The 22,638-nt window shown below is 36.2% G+C and overlaps 1 protein-coding gene across 1 annotated transcript in view; it reads left to right on the top strand.

Moving 5' to 3' along the window:
* Positions 1-22,638, top strand: part of ptprn2 (protein tyrosine phosphatase receptor type N2) — a 278,828-nt gene that overhangs the window by 61,046 nt on the left and 195,144 nt on the right. Inside the window, exons 4-5 of the mRNA XM_056461907.1 lie at positions 20,578-20,695; positions 21,656-21,776. Of these exons, the coding sequence (XP_056317882.1) occupies positions 20,578-20,695; positions 21,656-21,776 (239 nt within the window). The remainder of the gene's footprint in view (positions 1-20,577; positions 20,696-21,655; positions 21,777-22,638) is intronic.

Genomic DNA, 22,638 nt, shown 5'->3' on the forward strand with positions numbered 1-22,638 from the left:
CTAAAACCATAAACTAAGACCATTCCTTCACACCAAATAACTTGTATAAGCAAAATATACTGCTCATAAATTAATTTAAAAGATTTCACACAAAATATTATTTGCATACAAAACACTTTATAAATAAATAAATAAATAAATAAATAAATAAATAAATAAATAAATAAATAAATAAATGTATATATATATATTTTATTAACACATTCATTAATAAATTATGCATTTAATTGTTCACAAGCAACAATAAAATGTTTAACCCTTACAAAATATAGATTTATATACATACTGTACTTTTCTTTCGGCATTTCTTCTAGGTATTCATCAAAGATTCCACAAACTGAAGCACTGTACTTTCTCTGTTAAAGCAATACTCAACAGTTTGTTCTGTAGAATAGAAATGTCAGCTAAACAAATTCACTTAGATATAACCTTTCATTGGGTGAAGAATAATTTATTGCAACCCCCAGCATTTTTCCAATGAGTATTTCAATCAGTGCCCTACAAAGGACTGGTTCTATTTTAGCTTTATCAATCTTGATTGCTGTAGTGTGGACCTTGTTGACAAGATTAGTTGCTGGCAAATATCTGTGAAACCAAATATCTGTGAAACCAAAGATCAGTGAAACCAAAGATCAGTGAGTAACTATAAAAAACATCATCAGACCTTCCCTAACAGCAGTTTCTGGTTTTGTCAATGTACTTAGCTAGTAAGTTTTATCCTGGGCAGAAGCACGTCACAATTGGTTTCAGGGCTCGTCAACTGACACACAGCCAAACGTGCAGTCATCTTTTGTGGCGCGATGTTGCTGTCTGTCAGACGGACAGATGAAAGCGAGCGGGATGAAAGGATGAGACTGAGCACTCATCCACTGCTCAGGGGCTTGAATTGGACATCTGAGGGCTTTCGTGACAGAAAGGTTTCTCAATGATACACTGTGTTAGCCAGCGTGGACTGAATATACCAGCGCTGATAGAGGAGAACTTCAACAGAGATGCGAGTCTTAATCTGGTCAAGCGGAATGTATTGTTTGAAGAGAGCTGATCTGGAGATCTGACTAGCACTTTACACACTAGACTCTGTTAGAAGTCTGTCACAGCTGTGCGAGAATGTTGTTTCGTCACAAGAAGTTAGTTTGAGAAGTATTAACTACAGTAGCAACACTGAAGTGATTTTGATTGAAAATGGGCTGATTAGTGGGTTATTTTTGTGTACAGGTTTAGCTATAAATGTGAGGACTGAAATATCATGACAACTGATTAGTGAGGGCTTTTTATTTGTGTTCGCTGGTTTGAAAGCCTTATAAATGAACCAAAATTTGTTTTTATTTTTATCAGTTTTGCACATGTGTGATGGTCATGTTTAGAGCTTCCCAGCAAGCATCTTTTGTTTTTAAAAGATGTCTAGATGTCTAAACATAGTCGTCTTGGCTAAAACAAGGCTAAATCTGGGCTGTCAGTGAAAATCTAACAGACGTCGAAAAATAGGCCAAAATTAGACTAGTTATCAAATAAACAGAAATAAATGACTACACATGTAAAGTCTGTCTAATCTGTTTATTTGACAACTAGTCTAGTTTTGGGCTATTTTAGACATCTATTAGATTTTCACTGACAGCCCAAGTTTAGCCTTGTTTTAACCAAGCTCTCTACAGATTCATGATTCAGATCAGAGTTTTATTAAACAACTATTGGCTAATTCATAAATACTCTACCTACTTTTTTGCCTGACCAGTCCTATTATTTTCATCAGTTTGATCTTCTTTACATAATATGCACATAATGGGAAATGTCTTCATTGTTAAATTACCTTAATTATCGTCTGGTATAGTGGTTAAACCGGATGGTCCACCAAAAAATATTAAACTGACTTACTCTTAAGTTGTTCAAAACGTCCATGAGTTTAACACAAAATAAGATAATTTTAACAATGTGGAGTAACAAAAACAATTGATGGTAGCCATTGCCATTCATAGGGGAAAAAACATAGTGGAACTCAATGTCCACAATCAAAATTTGTTTATCGACATTCTTTAAATCATCTTCTGTTGCTTAAATTAAAGGTCACGTGAAGTGCTTTAAAATGTGCATTTTTTTATTCAACGTTTGACTTAGTAATGAATTAAACGAGACTGAACTTTGGCCATTAAATTAGATCCTAGTTTTTCATCTTGTTTTCAAGTTCACAATCATTCTAAAGTATTCTTACTATTACTGCACTATCAAATGATTTCCACTGAATATGGATTTATTAATCCATTTTTAGAATTGATCACAGCAGTATTATTATTGTTGCTGTCATTATTATTGCTATTATTATTGTCTTTTTGCATACTTGATTTTGATTTGGCTGACTTTTATTTTACCCAGAGAAAAATGCTGGATTATGCATTAAATATTATTTAAATCAGTGGTTACACACATGTAATTAATAAACCATCAGTTAATTAATTAATCAGCTTTTTCATGCCATAGCTATCATAATCAGTCCATGAATATCAGTGGTCAGTCTTTCAGTTACTCTTTAAATAAACAATTTCCCTAAAAATATCAGTATCTACAAAAGTACATTTTGTTTTATCTCTATTTCTTTTTGTTGTTGTTGTTTTTACTCTGAAAGGGCTTTTTGTTTTTGTAGTATGAATTCAGAAAATTCAATTCAGAGTGCAACCTTTTTTATACATTTTATATTTCTATAAGGGCATCACGGTGGCGCAGTGGGTAGCATGAACGCCTCACAGCAAAAAGGTCGCTGATTCGAGTCCCGGCTAGATCAGTTGGCATTTCTGTGTGGAGTTTGCATGTTCTCCCCGTGTTGACGTTGGTTTTCTCCGGGTACTCTGGTTTCCCCCAAAGTCGAAGACATGCACTATAGGTGAATTGAATAAACTAAACTTGAATAAACTTGGCCGTAGTGTGTGCGTGTGTCTGTGTGTGTGTGTGCGTGTGTGTGTGTGTGTGTATGTGTGAAAGAGTGTGTATTGGTGTTTCCCAGTGTTGGGTTACAGCTGGAATGGCATCCGCTGTGTAAAACATATGCTGGATAAGCTGGCGGTTCATTTCGCTGTGTGCCCATTAAGTGGTAAAAAAATACATTTACGAATGTAAACACATATGCACATGCTCACAACCTACTTATATATGTGGTTTATGAGGACTCTGCACTGGCGTAATGTATTTTATACTGTAAAAAAAGCTTAGTAAAGGGCCTTACCCCACCCCTACTCCTAAACCTAACCCTCACAGGAAACCCGTGCCAAATTTTGAATGTCAAAATACACAGTTAAGTATGATGTTTAAGTATATTGAATTATGAGGACAATACAGCATGTCCTTGTAATCCACTTGAATTACAAGTAAAAACTAAAAAAATAAATATTGAAATATCTTTAGTGTTACACAGCAGAAAGAAATTGAACTAAATTTGCGTGAAGGAGAAGGAGAAATTAAATTTTTCGGCTAAGCCATCTTATTTTTTTACCTTCCTTTGTCTAAATGTTATTCAGTCTAATGTAAATAAAACAACTGCTCATGTGAGCTCTGCTTTTTCAGAACAGTCTTTATTCAGAGCCGTGTTGTGCCATCAATCTGAACACAGCTCTAGGTCTTACTGTTGTCAGTCTCCAGCACAGCCATGTGGGGGCAGCATGAGCCATCCTGTCTGTCTCGCTGAAGGATCTGAGCCCTTAATAGGCTGCAGAGGCTTGCTCCCAGCTTGATCTTTTCAAACAGCCATAAATGAGAGTTGAAAAGCGTGGAAGGCACGCAACCGTCTTTGGGTAAATTACCAACATGGTAATGAATATTAGAGAGCCAGAGAGATGGCCGACTTACTCCAATTACCCAAGCCAAATAAAGAGAGAGGGATCAGGAGGATGAGAGGCTGCGTTCAGCTTTCTCTCTCTCTCTTTTTTCTTTTTGGATGCAGATGGTGTCTGAAACCTCGTCTTTTGATTGACGTGCTGTGTTGCAGTGTTTTTATTTTAATTTCAGAGCGCTTTTGCGAGGGAGATCTCAGACGTCTTTAAGATGTTCCCCTGTGTGCGTTTGTGTGTTTTGTTCGTGTTTTTGCACTTCTGTCTACGAAATCGTGCCCAGTTCAGCAGACAGATGACAAATGTGTGAACTGTTAAATCTTTGCTGTTATCTCATCTTGCTCTCCTGTCCATTTGTCCAGTGTGAGAGTATTTGTGTTTGTGACATTTTTGTACGCATTCATTTTTGTGGGTGCGCGTTTGAGATATGATCACATCTGCCTCGTAACCATCACTTGACACTCTTTGTCAGCCTACAGACCCATTTAGCAGACCAACATCACTTCCACATTCCTCCTCACAGGAGAGAGAGATAGTCAGATAGATGTAGAAAACATCAATGCCATCGACTCGCAATTCTCTTTATCACCAGTTTAGAGTAGCTGTAGAAATCGCGCAATTTGTTGAGTCGCCACCACCGCCGCCGCACAACCCTACACAATGTCATTAGATCGATGCCATTGACTGGATGGCAAGAATGCTCTCTCTTTGTCATTCGGGTCTATCATTGCAACTGACAGCCGTCCCTGCTGTGAGCTGCCCCATATTTCATGCCGTTGTCTTTAGGTGTTCTTCAGATTTCCTGGATTTAAGCACTATATCCCGCTCCTAATGTGTCGTGCCTTCCCTTTAATCTTCAGCCGTGGTCAGATAATAGGACCTTACAGATGTCTCCTGCAGAAGAAGGCTATTAATGAATGAAGAGGGACAGATAGGAGGTGATAGACTGACAGTTTGGGAAGGTGCAGTTGGAAGGGAGAGTGAGAAACAGTGCGAATTAAGATGGATTTAATGGCTGGACTTTCTTAAGTGAGGTCACACATAATGGACAGCCGAAATACCTCAGAAGTTATTTGTACTTTGGCAACAGTACTCAGCTGGATACCTAAATTACACCAAGCAGAATGTTTTTCATGCTATTTAGAAGCTTTTTTTGTAATCGTTGGGTCTGACAATCAAAATCTGACGTCAATAATTATGTGAATCACAGTTATTGGTTTATTTATCCGGCCTTTAAGAATAACAATATTTTGTTCTTCTATTTTGCATTTCCCTAATAGAATCAAACAGACAAACTGAAACGTATAGAACAGTCTTATAATACAGCCAACTCACCGTTAGAAAATACCGGAAGTTAGCCTTCATCCACGCCATCTTCGAATCAGCTCTCCTCAGAAATATTCTCCTAATCGATTTAAACATCTCTCAAAGCCCTTTCAGCTGAGTAAAACTTTTGACGATCCATTTTCTTGGTTTCCTTTTTGCAAACCAGCCACTCTGCCATTAGCTTGAACTGTTAGCTTCAAGCTATGCAGGGCTGCAGGTGCGTCGCATCACGTAATGATTGACAGTCCACTGAACCAGGGACAGCGCACAAAGTGCAATAAACCAACAACATGTCCAATAGATAAATAAACGTCGCCATATTTCAAAAGATCATGCACCCATTGGCTAAATTCTCCATCAGTCAAACTAGAAAGTAAGTTACTAAATGCTGTAAAAGTAGCTCACAGATATGCATATGTAAAACGTTAAAACACACGACTGCTTTGTTTGGATTTTAGTAACTACTGTATAACTTTGATTTTTTATTTAGTTTGTGGTCTCATTTTTTTCTGTAACACTGTAAGCTATGACATCGACTTGCTGTTTACTACAAATACACCGTTTTTAACTTGAAGTAACATACAGTTGAAGTCAGAATTATTAGCCCCCCTGAATTATTTGCCACAATTTCTGTTTAATGGAGAGAAGATTTTTTCAACACATTTCTGAACATAATAGTTTTAACTCATCTCTAATAAGTGATTTATTTTATCTTTAATTTGATGACAATAAATAATATTTTACTAGATATTTTAAGACACTTCTCTACAGCTTAAAGTGACATTTAAAGGCTTAACTAGGTTAATAAGGTTAAATAGGCAGGTTATGGTAATTAGGCAAGTTATTGTATAATGATGGTTTGTTCTGTAGACAATCGAAACAAAAATTAGCTTGAAGAGGTTAATAATTTTGTCCCTAAAATAGATTTTAAAAAATTAAAAACTGCTTTTATTCTAGCCGAAATAAAACAAATAAGTCTTTCTCCAGAAGAAAAAATATTATCAGACATACTGTGAAAATTTCCTTGCTCTGTCAAAAATCATTTAGGAAATATTCAAAAAAGGATAAACAATTCAAAGGGGGGCTAATAATTCTGATTTCAACTGTAGTAAACAATGTAAACAATAGGTCTCTGGATGAAATAGTGAAATAAACAAATAAATAACCATTTATAATTCAACACTATTGTCGGTAGACTAAATGTGTTCGATGAGATGTTGTTCTGTGGACTCTTACCTTTTGAAATAAACCATGATGTACAGCAACGAATGCATGTGTGTCTTGTTATTGGAATGCTATTCACTCCACATCTAATAAGTGTTTTCCGTACAACTTGCAAAATTTAGGAAATGCATTCTTTATAAGTTTCCCACTGAAAAACAACTAGCTACAATGGCTGCTTACGGGTTGTAGCTTTAGACTTATGTATAGTTTATCAAGATTGCTCATGTTCTTTTTGATGTAATCTATTCGTAAACACTGAAAAGTGCAAAAACATCGCCCCAATGCGTCCACGTCCTGATGCTGGCTAAGAAATGCACCCAGAACGTATACTGTTGTTCAAATGTTTTGTAGGTAAGATAGAAATTAATACTTTTTTCAGCAAAACACCTTAAAATGGTCAGTAAAGATGTTTAAAATGTTAGGAATTAATGCTAGTTTTTTGTATTTCAATAAATATCATTCTTTTCAACTTCATATTATTCAAAAAAACAATCATAAAAATGACATTGAAGACTGGACTAATTAGAGCTTTGTTTTTACATGCAAACATTACATTTAATATGTTTATCAAAATAGAGAACAGGTATTTTAATATTTCACAATTTTACTGTTTAACTTTTGCTTATCAAATAAATGCAGCTGTGGTAAGCAAAAGAGAAAATCTTAGTGCAAACTTTGGATCCATAGTGTAATTCAAAGATATTGCATTATTATGGCAGTTATCAGTATGTATTGCTTGTTTCTATGTGTTGTTAGTGGTTTATTTTGCAGTCAGTCCAAGGACACATTAGGACTGTCCCAGGAAACCTGTAAATAATCTGACTTTTTTACTGTTTAGTCACATTTTACACCATAAGTGTCACAGTTTTAAGAATTGCTAAACTAATTAAACCTTATTATAATTTGTCTCAAGATCTCAAAGTTATTGCTGGATTATAATCAACAACGCAGACTTTGAATCTTTTTTCTTGTAGATTTTTAAAGGGGACCTATTTTGGAGCTTTTGGTGTCTCCAGAATGTGTCTGTAAAGTTTTAGCTCAAAATACCCATCAGATTATTTATTATAGCCTCCAGAATCTGCTCATTTTGGTGTCTGAGTACAGTGTAGCTGTTTTTGTAGAATGTGGCTTTACATGCAAATGAGCTGCTTTTCCCCACCCTCTGCTCCCACGTGCATGTCTGCTTCTCCTGCGTCACATTAGATGAACTGCAGTCGGTGATGGAGACATCATTACAGTTCATTAGTCAAAAATACTAAGTAAGTTTATTTGATGTATTTGTGGTGTCGTTTATTCAATCCTTTCTGAAATGATGAGTCACACACAAATGCACTTTGCAGTTTATTATAGAAACATGGCACCTGACAATCAAATCGAGGGGCCGGGAAAACCGCACTCCTACGTCACGCTGCGGTGGGCCTCAAAATCCCTGAGATTTGAGCCCTATTTTAACATCAGGAAATTTAAAAAGTTTTATAACAGTCCAATATCACTGTGGACACACTATACCTACACACAGTTCTGTCCAAACAGCTTACAAAAGTTTTCATTATGGGTGCCTTTAAGACATGCCATTTAGATCATTCTTAAATTGTTGACAGTCTAGAACAAGTGCTGTAAAACTACTGATTTGTTCATTAGTTTATTTGATCACTGCATTACGTGGGCTCTGGTGTTGTGGTTCAGCTAACACAACACAAGGCATATAAACAGACACGGGTGCCATGAGAGGTGTATGGATGTGTAACACGGCCCTCCAGGCTTACAGGTGACCTCTGGCCTTACCATCATCCAGGTAGAAACTCCATGTTCAGATAGAAGCTCAGTGAAGCAAAATGATTCACTCTGACATGTGCATTAGAGCTACTTACTCCCAATGGCCCACAGAAAGACGAGAAGGGAGCAGGGGTTAGAAGACACAGGAAAGTTGACCAGGGGCCGACAGTTACAGAAACAAAATACATAGAACACAGTGGTTTACAACTTTATTTTTATCTATCTATATATATATATTTATCTATATATATTTATTTTTCATGTAACTCTCAAATCATCTATGACACCTTTGGGTTGTTTGTGTGCAAGTGAAATGTTTAGGAGTGAAAAACAAGGCTTTTTATTTCTTTTACAACAGAATGTTGAAATATTGAATGTAGTGGGAGTAACATAGTAAATACTCAGCTTAGTTTATTTTTTATTTATTTATTTATTTTTTTATGTGGTTGCCAAAATTTATTGAGACTCTTTCAACATTTCTAACAACATTTTTCACATTATCACAGTTTGTTTTCTGTATTTTAGAAAATGGTAACAAAAATGACCTCTACTTTCTCTGTAGTTTACTTTTACTCTTTACTTTATTTCTTTACTTTTGTAGATAAGGAAACGGTGTTCTACACACTCCACTGAAGACATGCATTAGCCTACATATTTAAGTTAGTTTGTTAAGCGCAAAGATTTTTTCAAAAACTATTTCTAAATTCAGTTCTAATTCAGTTCTCTGCTCTGGACTTACTCTGGACCAGCTTTTAGTTGGTCAGTGGCAGGGTCTATTTTAGTTCCTATTTTAGTTCCTCAAAATAGCAATGCACCAGCAATGCACCTTAACACACCTAAACACCTTTTTAGACTGGAACAGCCATGAGTCCACAAAGTGGCACAAATGGATTTGCTATTTAACATCATGGCACAAAAACGTGAAAATTACTGTTGCGCTGGTCTGAGAATAGCAACAAATTGCGCCACACACATCTTGCACATTATTGCACCGGGTGTATGATAAAGCCCAGGAACTCAGAACTAAACTGTAATAGAACAAATTCATTTAAATATGTCAGATAACATGATTGAAAGATTCAGTATGTAATGGATTACATACACTAAACCCATAACTAAAAATTATTCAGACAACTCATAATATAATAATATTTACAAAACTATCAATACTTTGTTGCTTCACCCTTGGCCTCAATCAAAGCCTGTACATTCTCATCAAACAGGGTCATGCAAACTCAAGCTTTAGAATTTTCTCAGAGCAGTTTTTGAGGATAAAGTCTGACAGTTTGCTTTACTTTGTTGCAGTCAACTTAGATAAATGGACTATGTTGTCCTGCACCAACTTACTAGTAAAAAAAAAGGTATCTGGTATCTGCATATTTCTTGGTTTGCCTGCATTTTAACATGCTGTATTTCTTAGACAATTTCAAAACTTTAAAACATGAACTTAATATGAAAGACATGACAACAAAGAGCTGGCACATTCTGCACAACTAACCAGCAGTACAAAGAAAAGCCTGCAAGTGGCATAACAAATAACATGAAAACACAAATAAACAGGAGAACACAAATGCATAACAATACAGAACATTACAACAGCAATAATAAGGCAACAAATTAGATTTCAGCAGCCACGATGCATGCTGGGAAAATGCTATACCCTGCCAAGCAATCTTGGGTGTGCTACAAATGTATTTATATGTGATGTTTATTTGATAGTGTGAGAGAAGCACTATATCTGACAGATCAGGCTGTGAAAAACACATTTGATTGGTACCTGTTAGCCCTCCAACATCCTAAATAACGAGTTTTACATTTTACTTTTGCATTTCTCCCTTGCACACTCAAAGTAAACAGTCAGAAGGGCTGGTAAAACCACTATTACAGAACAGGGAGCATTACACTGTAATCCCATAGAACAAATTGCTAGTAATTTGTGGTCTCAGTGCTTTTTGCAGCAAAAGCAAAAATGTCCTTGTGCATACTTTTTAATTGTCCACTTGTAAAACATTTAAATAATTAAATCTAACAATACGCTTCACAGTTTAAGATACAATTATTGTATTTAGTCTTATGGAATTTATCTTATTATTTTTATTCTCCAAAAGTGTTTTTCAGTATAGTAAAATGTCAGCAGCTACTACAGTATAATGCTTCTCAGCTGTTCTTGTCTCCACAGAGAGCTTATGAATATCAAATTATTTCTCTCTTCTCTCTGCATCTGTTGCTTTGCAGCAAAGTTCAAATCATTTTGCATGGGCTTCACTTGATACAGGCAGGCAGTCTTAATCTGTCCAGAAGCCCTCTCTTGAGGAAATCCTAAATGCTGTCGTAAACAGATGTTTGACTAGCACACATTGTTGCAGTACGTTCTGTTTTTGCCATTTTCTGGGCAATGATGATGACTTGTGTGTAATGTGGATGAGGCAAAAGAGATTTAGATGACCTTTCATCATAATTGGATCAGGAGAGGGTTTCAGGTCAACTTTTTCATTCACCAGCCAATTTGGCTAATAAATTTGCTGCATTTTTATCTTAAGCTACCAACCATTCAGAACATTTACAAGCCCACATAAAATATCAGAAATAACCAGGTTATCATGAGTCATGATCGCGTTGTCACACCATCTCTAAACCTTTAATTCTAAACAACTTTGAGGAATACTAACAGGCGATGTCAGGCCTTTGTTCTTGTTGCTTAGGGAACAGACGTATGCAGTACAGCGCATTCGGTGAGCGAGAGCGACTCTTTTCAGATTAACACGCATGATCGCGTTCATCAAATTTGCTTAAACTAAGCGTTCTAAAGCATATATTACAAGCTAGTATTCTGACACAGCAACGTGAAGCAGATTCTTTACAAAAGTTGCATGTGAGGGGGAAACACGTCAAGCTTAATGACACATTTGAGGGCTCAAAGGCAGAGGAATGCACTGTATGGCACTTTCAACAGTACGTACATGGACACCAATGCTCTGATTTTAATAAGATTAAGACAATACTCTGATTTAAAATCAAGGCTACCATGTAAACAGTGATTTTTGATAACCTTAAAAAGACCGCAGACACCTGCGTCGCGAAATGCTGAGGTTTTTTTCTTTCCATTTAACGCTATGAAGAAGCGAGATCAGCCGTCGGTGGCAGACTGTGGAGAGACTTAGGCCTCTCTCTGCGCGCTGTAGGTGTCACGTGCACTTACTCTCTCGGGCACTAGCTCCCTCTGCTTTCTCGCGCACTGGCTCTCTCTGTCATGATGGTGCTGCGCGCATTAGCCTAGTTCCTCTCATTCGTCAGAGGTTGACGCCCAAATGACACAGGTAATAGCGATTTTAACACTTTTAATATAGGAAGTCCTCGGCTATGCAGACACCATTATTAATCAGAAATCTAGTGCACATAGTTTTACGTTAGGAAATGCAGTATTGAATTTACAAACAGTCAGCAAGTACCAAAGAACAGATGTAACACACTCAAATGTATTTTTGTGTGGAGTTTGCATGTTCTCACTGTGTTGCCGTAGGTTTCCTCTGGGTGCTCCGGTTTCCCCCATAGCCCAAACACATGCACTATATGAATAAACTAAACTGCCCGTAGTGTATGAGTGTGAATGAGTGCGTATGGATGTTTCCCTGTACGGGGTTACAGCTGGAAGGACATCTGCTGTGTGAAACATATGCTTGATAAGTTGGCGGTTCATTCCACTGTGGCGATCCCTGATGAAGAAAGGGAGTGAGCCGAAGGAAAATGAATGACTGAATGAATGAACTCGGGAGTTGAGTCCCTGGTAAGGTTTTGACATTTGTGATTTTTTTTTTAGCTTCAAATGCATTAATGTGCTGAAGTAATATGTGTTTTTGAGAGGGAAAAATACGTGTGATTAGTAAAAAATATAGATATTTATAGTTTTTAACTACAAATCTCCATTTCTAGGATTTTATTTAATGCACAGGCATATATACATCTAATTAGAAACAAAAATCATTTAAATGTAAAGCTGTTTTTGAACACTGCTAAGGAAAATAATAAGATTACAAAAAAGCATTTGTTTATTCACTAAAGGCAGGTGTTTACTATATACTTCTAAAAGAATCAGAACACTAATATTATTAAAACACCACATTTCAGCATTTATCACACTACTGCAGACTATTTAGGAAAGTCATTGTGCCCTTAAAAACACATTCTATTTAATGCGCTGCAGGTGCTTCACATCTGAATACCTGTAAGCACAAACTCCAACGAACATAAATTAACGTATTGCAATATTTCTAGGCATATAATTAGAATTTATCACTTACAATAAACAGATAAGTGATCTGAAGCTTCTGTTAAAATGACAGCACTTTAATCCAATGGTGCTAAGGATTAAGAAATTGACTGTGCTGTAATGCAATGGCATTGTAACTTAAATATACAGGAAATAATTAGATGTGAGACAATAGGTGTGTCCCAAATAGCATGCACTATTCTATGCCATTTTGTAGTATAAATAGTGTAAGTCGTGCATTCATACTGAAAACTCTAAAAATAATAAGTGCACTTTAATTACCCGGATGATGCACTCATTCAACCGTTAAAGGAAGTGTGGAATGATGGACACTTCACACACTCAACGCACCACTGCTTTTCTCACATAGCAGAAGGGGCGGAGCTATCGGGTGCTCATGTTGGATTACATTATTTATTTTGGATTGTGAAAGCAAATTTCTCCTACGACAGTGAATAAACCGCCTCCCGATGGTAATGCGGTTTTACTCATGGCAGGTTATTATTTGGTAGTTTGTTCATTTATTTTGGTAATTTGGCAACCTTCAAACGTCATCTGGGAGGCGGTTTGAATTTCCGGTTAGTAAAAAAAATGTTAGCTGCTTCCGAAACTGCATAATTCCAAACTATATAGTATGCTAAAATCAGTATGCGAGCCGAGTAGTATGTCCGAATTCCTAGAATTCGAAAATCAGTATGCGAGAAGTACCTGGATGACCTGCTACTTCTGGCGAGATTCTGAAATGCGCATACCATGCACGCTGCGCTATCCCATGATGACACGCAAGAGATTTCATGAATGGGAGTCAAGCGATGCAACTGACACGAGTAGGTCACGTGACCATGACAAAATGGCAGATGTAGTACATCCGAATTCCATTCATCCTGCTCACACTCATAATGTAAAGATCGTATTTTTCTAACGGCCGAGTAGTACGTTTAAATTCAAATGCAGTACCTACTGAGTGGTAGGTGGTTTCGGACGCAGCCTTAGTGTTCCATTTGGGACGACACTACATACATATATTATACTGTTGAGTGTGTAAGTGCATAAGTACATAGAGCATAGTGGATAATGTGCCATTTGTTACGTAGCTAATGAGTAGGTGTGTCCAAAAATTACCTTGGCCATTCACATTAAACTGTATTGTTGAGACACTTTTTGTAATAAAAACTATATGGGAGGGATTATTATGTCCTTGCATATAACTGTTTATGATAAAACTCCATTGCCCTTTTGCATCAGTACTGATCCCAGATGTTTCCCAGTGAACAACATGAGTTTAGCTCAATAAACACACCAGAGAGCTTTTGGCTAAAAAGTCTCAGACATACTGCTTCTATGACAGCAGACTGGAAAAAGTGGCCTCTTAATTGTCTCCTGTGGCACTGGCAAAGTGTTAACAGGTCAAAGACTGTACATGAAGTGCTGTGCCTCTGTAATCTCACAGGTAGACTTATCACACGCCGGTCACATCGTAGACTCTCATTCTCAAGTTCTAGGCGGTAGTGCAAATGAATGAATCTAATGAGCATACAGGCAAAAATTCACTCCAAGAATGAACTAGTGGTGAACAAAGAATGCAGTCAATAGCCTATTATTATAACTATATATGAAGCAAAATCTTTAATGAGAACACAAGATCAATTTTTATAGTTTTGGGAAAAATTTGTATGTGCATAACATTTGTCCAATTTTTTTCTTCCGGAAAGCAATCTATGAGATGATGTGACTAGGCATGATTTTGAAAAGCTAAAGTTATAATTGTACAGGTCATTAGTAAATTGGTGCTGTCAGCGTAAGAGAAACATTATGTTTTATATTTTGTTTTACTTTTTAACACTCCTTTTAATGGCTCTGATAAGGATTTCATGGAAAGAGATCATTTTTGAATCAAAACCCATCAAATGGGCTGGTGTGCTGATATGCATTATCCACCATATACACAGTTGATTTTTACCTGCATTTGGCAGGTTGGTGGGTGCTAATGTCAACCCCTATAGGCAATATTAGATTTCAGCTTTCTGATAATCAGTTGGTACCTTTTCACAAGATGGTTATGACACATTTAACAATCTTCAGCATCTTAAATCCTTAAAAGTTTTTAATATTTAGATTTCTTAAAAAAAACTCTGGTTTGCACTCCTTGCTATGTGCCCTTAATTGTATTGTTTACATTTTTTCTTATATTTTTAGATTATATTATATGTGTAAATGTATTTATTGCAATTCATTTTGAAAATTCTACTTTTTGTATTAATATTATATGTTACGCACCTTGGGCCTGAGAGTAACGCAATTTTGATTCTCTGTATGTCCTTTACATGTGGTTGATTTGACAATAAAGCTGACTTTGACTATATTTTAAATCATCTTTGCGTCAAATTGCAAAAAAAAAACAACAACAACAACAAACACAACAACCCAAAACTAATTATCGCTTATGCGGGGTGTTTTTAATGCAGCGTCTATGAGCGGGACAGTAAATTTGACATTAGTCTTTTTTCTGGCTGCCGTTATCAGCCTCACAATTTTTTATTTATTTCTTAAGTCTTAATAACACTATTATTGATTTTTTTATTTTATCTTATTAACTGAGTAAATAGGAATGCAAGAAAATATATATGTATTTGCTCTATTCTCCTATTAACTGTGCTTTAGGTTTACCAAACTAGGACTGCTTCAGCTTCTGAGAAACTCGGAAATGTGTAAAGGGTCCATAGAGCTTTCAGGGTTGAATGGAGGCTGAATATGCAACATTTGCAAATACTATCTAATAATTGACAACTGTTCCGTAATTTCTAATGGAGCAAAATAAAGAAGCAAAAGGGTTGTGCACAACTTTTTTTTAAATTGTCATTTAAATGAATTAAAATGAATAAAAACGCTCAAATTAATTGAACAAAGTCAATAGAACTGAATTGACAATTTAAAACATTTCTGGTTATTCAACACAGGCCCATTGTAAATGTGATTTTTTGTAAAACTGAAAAAACATGCTTATAGATTTGACTGCAGTTTTTAGGTTGAATAAATGCTGCAGGACTGTATATCGCCAACAACTTTTGTACTTTTTCACACTTATAATATTTACACAGAAATGTTATCAATGAATAAAGTATTATTTTCATCAGTTCTAAGTAAATAAAGTAACTGTCTACTAAAAAATATAGATAGCTCCCCCTAGTGGATTTATTATCTGAAACGTGCAGTAAATTGTAACCGGAGAAACACATTTTACGTTTCTGAAAAATGCAGGCTGAGGCACATATTTCCAATGAGCCTGTGTTGAAACAACCAGAAATGTTTGAAATGCTTTAAATTGTCAGTTCAGTTCTACTGAATTCATATAACTTCTGTAGTATTTGTTTTTCCTACTATAGAAGTCAATGGTTTCAGGTTTTCAGCTTTCTTCAAATATCTTGCTTGTATTAAACAGAAAGAAACTCAGATTTAAAATAAGTAAAGGGTGAGTAAATGAAGACATTTTTTATTTTGGGGTGAACAATCCTTTTATCTTTAAAGCTTGAACTGAAAATGATAGACATGACAAGATGAATAATGATTTGGCACATTAATGTGTTTAGGATTAAGCATTTCAAATTTGTCTCAACAACATGTTCGATTTTTGCCTCTAATGCTTGAAGTAATGGAATACCAATGTGTAGCATATTTGTGGAACGCGGTACCTGATATAACTTAATTAGTTAACGTAGATGGTATGGAAATCCCATAAAATCCAGCAAAAGCCTGCCTATCCCCCTCCCCCTGCCTAATTTATCCTATCATACTATCACAATAAATTAGGCAATTGGTGATGAACAGAATTAAATCAATGTTTGTCAGCTTCACTAATTGGAAGATGGTTTCACATTAACTTGTGCACCTATTTGCGTATTGATCCACACAGCCAAAGGCCAGTCAAAACAAAGAATGGAAGTCATGCTGAAAAAGGATTTAAATATTTGAAGATCATGGTATTAGAAAAAAAAAGAAAAGAAAGAAAAAGAAAAAAAGGAAAAGCAGAAGATGCATGAAAACCCCAACAGCATCGCCCCCCTCTCGTGTATGTTTTGATAGCGCTGACATCAATGGCCAGCCTGCTAATTAGTAATAGCACATTATATCAGGCTCCATCCAAGACCTAATGAGGTGGACCTTTGCTGAGGCAAAAGAGTGCAGTGCTTGTGGGTGACAGGAAGGTAACGACGATCTAAGTGTGTGTGTGTGTGTATGTGTGCGTGCTTCCATGGAGGGTAAATGTTGCCATAATATATAAATGCCCAGCTGTCCTTGTACTTGCTATTTCTCTTACAATATTTACCTAGGTTTTATGCAGTTTTTACCTTTAGTCAGAGATTTGGTGTTTACATTTTTTATTGAAATTTTTTACATTTCGTCAGTATGTTAGACATTTAGATAGATTTGACTTAATCGGCATGCACTTTTATTCAGCAAATATCACATTGTAGATGAAGGTGCATATATGATGAATGTACAAATTCCCCAATATGCAGAAAGTATCGTTGCGAGAGATCGTGATGCTGTGCGTCGCTGGCTTGGTGCTGTCTTTGTGTGTGTGTGTATTTGTGTGAATGAGAGAAAGCGCCCCGCGCAGATCTCTAATACGAACAAGACAAACAGGTGACCGCGAACCTAATATCGCATATACAGTATTCAGTTTCTGAATGGTTTAGGCAGAAGTAATACCATATACCGAGGTAAAATTGGGAGGAGGTTTGACGGTATCAACATTTGGATACCCCTCAAGCCAACTGTCCAGTTAACCTAATTAACCTAGTTAAGCCTTTAAATGTCACTTTAAAATGTATAGAAGTGTCTTGAAAAATATCTTTATATTATTAATATTATTATTAGTATTATTATTATATTAAATATTATTTACTGTCATCATGGCAAAGATAAAATTGGAGAAAAAAAATAAACAGGGGGGCTAATAATTCAGGGGGGCTAATAATTCTGACTTCAACTGTATATGTAAGTCACATTGGTGTATAAGGAATTAAATTAAATTCAGAAATAGTGTAATATAATCTGTCAGGGCTCTTGCACTTTGGTCTTGTTTGTTCTTGTTTTGGTGACAGAGTCCAGACCCTAGTCTTGTCCAGTCTTGGATGTCGTGCACTTGTTTCTCCTGTCTTTGTATATGTCTTTATATTGAGTGTACAGTCATGGGTTGCGCGGCTTCGTCTTGTGGGTGTGCAATCTCAGGCGGGCTTGGGTCACACTCGCACATCCTTGTGTTTGTGCCATTTGTCTGCAGCATTTTGTTTGAGATTTTGTTTAGCGGTGGGGTTAGGTGCCACGTCTCCTTTTTAAAATCATACATTTTCGTACGACTGTGCCTGAATTGCTGTGAAACACACATTGCAGTTGTGTTTAATTTATTGAATTTTTTAATTAGACGTTAACAGAAGTAGAAACTCCTTTGCAAGAGAATAACTGTGAACAACATCCAGATGCCTTCCACCCTGCTGAGAATGATGTTGTGATGAATATGTAAATATGTGCTAATTACAATGACACTGTTATGCAGTTGTGGACAGTAAATATGCTGTAAAAGGTCAAGCTAGTTAAGTCTGTATGAAATTCTCGAATGTTGACATGCCGGTGTTTGTGTTTAATTGTAGCATTCTTCAAGTACTTTTAATACACAAGTATGGAAAAAAATCATGTCAATTTGTATTCTAACTCAAGTAAAATGGAATAGGAGGAGTATGTAATCGTTTACTGAAGTAATATTTGATTACAACGTGTACTTTTACTCAAGCACTTGATTCGATGATGCTGTTAATAAGGGACAATAAAAGGATTGCTGTAAGTTAAAGGATTTTAAATGCATGATGCGGAGGCAAAGAACCACCCGGATGCAAATGTCCTATAATGCAAAGCAAGTCATTATCCCACTTATTCTGTGGTCATTTACAAAGCTATAGACAAGTTAAAACTAATTCAGCTCTTTGCAGTGCAATATTTTATTTATTTATTTTTTGTCAGTTATGATCTCCTAGACCCTGCTTTGAATCATTGACAGAAAAACAGAGAGAGGTTGTGTGTGTGCTTGTAAATCACACAGTCATATCTAATAGCTCATAGTTTCAGCTCTCCATTGGCTCTCTATTGGCTCTCTGGTGAAGCCAACACAATCTCATGGCAATTGATTAGTGGCTAATTTGTATGAATTCGTACAATTTAGTACGATTTGCTCATCCCCCAATGATGGTTGGGTTTAGGGGTGGGGTTAGGTGCTATGCCTCCTTTTTTAAATCGTACAATTTTGAACGACTGAACTCGTCCGAATTAGCCACTAAACTGACAAAACGTAAAATACTTACGTTTTCTCGTGAGATCAGGCTGGTGAAGCACATCTCAAACCGTGATTGAAGCTGACTGTAACTACTTGTGAATTAAACAATACTATTGCACACCTTCCAGCCAATCAGCATCAAGAATTCCCATGTAATAATGAGACTATTGACCTTACTCTTCAATGCGAAAGCATGCTTGTTTTTGCGATTGTTTTAGAACTTCCGATTCAGTTGCATATGGAACGGCTAATGGCTAGTCTAAATGGCTAAACCACAGAAAACGGTCAAACTACTTGCTTTACAAACAAGTGTTTGCATGATTATTCAGACAAAGCAGAATAATATAATAAGAAAATATCGGTTCGCATTAAGCAGCATAACAAGTTGCTTTTAACATCTAAAAATGAATGGAAGTGAATGAGACCGGAAGTCTCAAGCCAAAAGATTTAAATGGCTGCACCCACTCGTACATGACAAATAAGGTGAATAAATTGTATAGATCTGACTTTGTAGGAGTATATTTGTTTGTTGGATACTTTGGCATTATCTTTCTCCTTCTTGAACGTTCTAATAATTTATTTCACATATCATAGAATGGCTGAAAAATGTAAATGTAACACGCTGTTGCTTTTCCAAACCAAAAAAGAAAAAGCCCTGAGTCTGACACAGACAATCTCTGAAGTCCATGAAGGTCTTTTTTTGAAGTGTTGTTACTTGTTGTTCACATATTGACACTAAAATGACGTAGCCTTTGTTAGCAAACATTTTTGTTCTGAAATTAATTGAGCATTATTTTTGTAATCATTTTTATACCAGTGTTACATTAAACATATCCTTGGATCTTCCTAAAGGAACAGCCTTCAACGTGACATCTGTAATGCGCCATTTGCTCTCCTTCACCCAGCATGCAATGCACTGATGTATAGAATCCACAGATGGTGGCAGATGATATTTAACAGTAACCCAGCTGAGCCCAAACCCCAAAATAAGCCCACAATCTGTCTTCTGACATTTTTTTTTTAGAGTTGTATGTAAATAAGAAATTTACATTGTTCTCCCCCTTCTCAAACCCACCCATCAGGATTCCAAGAAAACAGATTAACCAGACCCAGTGTCTGCGGCGGCTAGAAGGCTAATGAGGTCACATCTATAGGGGCTTAAGGAGATGCTCTTCAGATCTTTGCTCGTTCCTCCGCATCTGTGCGGGTAATGGCATTCCTCCCATCCATCCGTTCAATCAGCGCATACCTGTGTCCCTCAGCAATCTCAAGTGTGTCTGATTGGGTGACATTTGCATGAAAGCTGGATGAACACATTGTCAGAATCCACAAGACGGGATTTGGCATTTTTCTGTTTGTTTTTCCTTCTTGGAATTCAGAAAGTGCTGTTTTGAGTATTTGGCTGCGATTGATGATAGAATATGGATCCTGGTTTCATTCCTGGTGAGGTGCAGAATTAGATTTGACATTGAGCTCATGTTTACCATTCCTCAAAGTGCATTTTTTTAGTAAAAATTCAGATGAATGAATGAAATGCATAAAAGTGGTACTTACATGAATTCTTCAGATTAGCTTCACAAGCCTGCTAGAAACGATATGGGCTAATTAACGTAAATGCTTCGAATATCAGCAGCAAGTTATTTAAAGTTTTGCTGGCAGGGACAATGAGCAGCACTGTGCTTCACTGTGATGGTGACTTAAAATAGTTTCTCTTGTCTGGGTTTTGTAATGTCTTTTAAAATGTCAGCCGTTCAAGGTGTAAGCGGGTTTTCTTTGAATATACAGTAATCCAGTTAGTTTATGTATGTGCTACTTTATGCTTTTCTCTGTCTCTTTTATTATAGGATATACTTGGCAGGATGACATAACTCAGCAGGTAATCTCAAAAGAGCTCTCACAACTTCCCAGGGTTTCTCTTGGAGGATTTGCAAACACCTTTCCTCATTTCAATGACAATTCCCGGTGAGCTCCTAAGTCCTGTGTTGTGTCCATGACAACAATGTGTTAATGGACAGTTGTGTTGTGGTTGGTCTTCTTCTTTTATTAATTCAGTTTCAGCCATTTTAAGTGACTTCAAAGGTTTTTGATACGATGCTTAAGCTCAATTTTTTTGTTGTCTAAAAATGTGAACACTTGTTTAATGATCTAGGTTGATGCTTTATGAATGAAGCAAATGTTAAACAATGTTTTATGAATGTATAAATGTGACATTGGACCACCAAACCAGTCACAAGTCTTTTTTAATGAAACAATCTGACGCTTCAAAAATAGTCAGGAAAATGTTCAAATTATTTAGCAATGCATTTTACTAACAGAAATTGGCTAAATTATATAGTTTTAGACCATAAAATGTCTGTGCAACATACTGTAAGATTGGCTTGGTGGTCCAAAGTCACAGATATACTATTATATATTTTTTTCAATTACTATGGTACAAATGACTATTTATTCAGATGAATGCCCTGTTAAAAAAAAATATATAATAATAATATATATATATATATTTTTTTAATTATTGACATTTTTTATATTTAAAACATAATATTGTATTGGAATTTATCTGCAAAATAATAGAAAAATTTTACTATTTTATTTACTGCATTGTGCATGACTAATCCAGATAATGTATGATTTCAAACTCAATAAAACCTTATTTGTCAAACTTTTCAAGCCCAAAAGTTAAATCAGATCATAGTCAGTACAATTTAAAATATAAATAAATGGAAAATATCTAAAACAACCATATCAAAATAAGAGAAGCCATAAATTATCATACTTTTTTACAGTGTTCATTAAGGGCATCGTTTAATAATAGCTAATGCACTATCTTATAATAAAGCAATAGTCTTGTTTTCTCTTCTACAGTCTGTGTATCTATTTTTAAATGTGGAATTGTATTTTAAACATTCCCAATGGGTGCAGGAAGCTGAAGGCTCAGAAAGAAGCAGCGAGCAGGACATTGCAAAGGTTCCTTCAAGGTTTCCTGCCTTCTGATGTTTCCTCCTTCAAACAGAGTCCTCAAGGGCGGCGAGAGTTTTGGAAGGTAAATAATCTCCAACAACATCTATGAACACTGCTAGATGCTCACACTTGAAATATTTATACGTACAGTACGTAACACAAAAACAATGTATTATTAGTCAGTGTGTGTCTTTATTCGCTTTAGATTAATAACTAGACAAACAACAAAGCATGGCATATGATAAAATAGTTTATGAGAAAAGATTTTTAAAAACTAGGGTTTTAAAATTATGACAATAAATTAAAAAACAAGTGACGCGGTGGCGCAGTGGGTAGCACATTCACCTTACAGCAAGAAGGTCGCTAGTTTGAACCTCAGCTGGGTCAGTTGGCGTTTCTGTGTGGAGTTTGCGTGTTCTCCTCGTGTTCACGTGGGATTCCTCACCGGTGCTCCAGTTTCCCCCACAAGTCCAAAGACGTGGTATAGGTGAATTGGGTAAGCTAAAATAGTCCATAGTGTATGTGTGTGAATGAGTGTGTGTGGATGTTTCCCAGTGATGGGTTGCGACTGGAAGTGCATCCGCTCCGTAAAACATGTGCTGGACAAGTTGGAGGTTCATTCCGCTGTGGTGATCCTGGATTAATAAAGGGACTAGGCCGAAAAGAAAATGAATGAATGAATGAATTATTTAATTTAATTAAAATATTAATAACAAATGCCATTTTGCTTAATCAAGCAGAAAAAATGACTATTTAGTACAGCTAAACTAGAAGCAAATGAAACATCTTGCACATCCAATTTCCAAAGTCCAGGGCTTGGGAGGCTACTTTAAAAACATATTTCAGTCTCCACCAATAGCGTAGTGGTTAAGTGTGCCGGCATATAGCACTGTGGTGTTCACTGCGAACTGAGTTCAATTCCTGGTTCGAGGTCGTTTGCCAAC

Source organism: Danio aesculapii, chromosome 7, assembly GCF_903798145.1.
Source record: "Danio aesculapii chromosome 7, fDanAes4.1, whole genome shotgun sequence".
In the NCBI taxonomy this organism is placed as follows: Eukaryota; Metazoa; Chordata; class Actinopteri; order Cypriniformes; family Danionidae; genus Danio; species Danio aesculapii.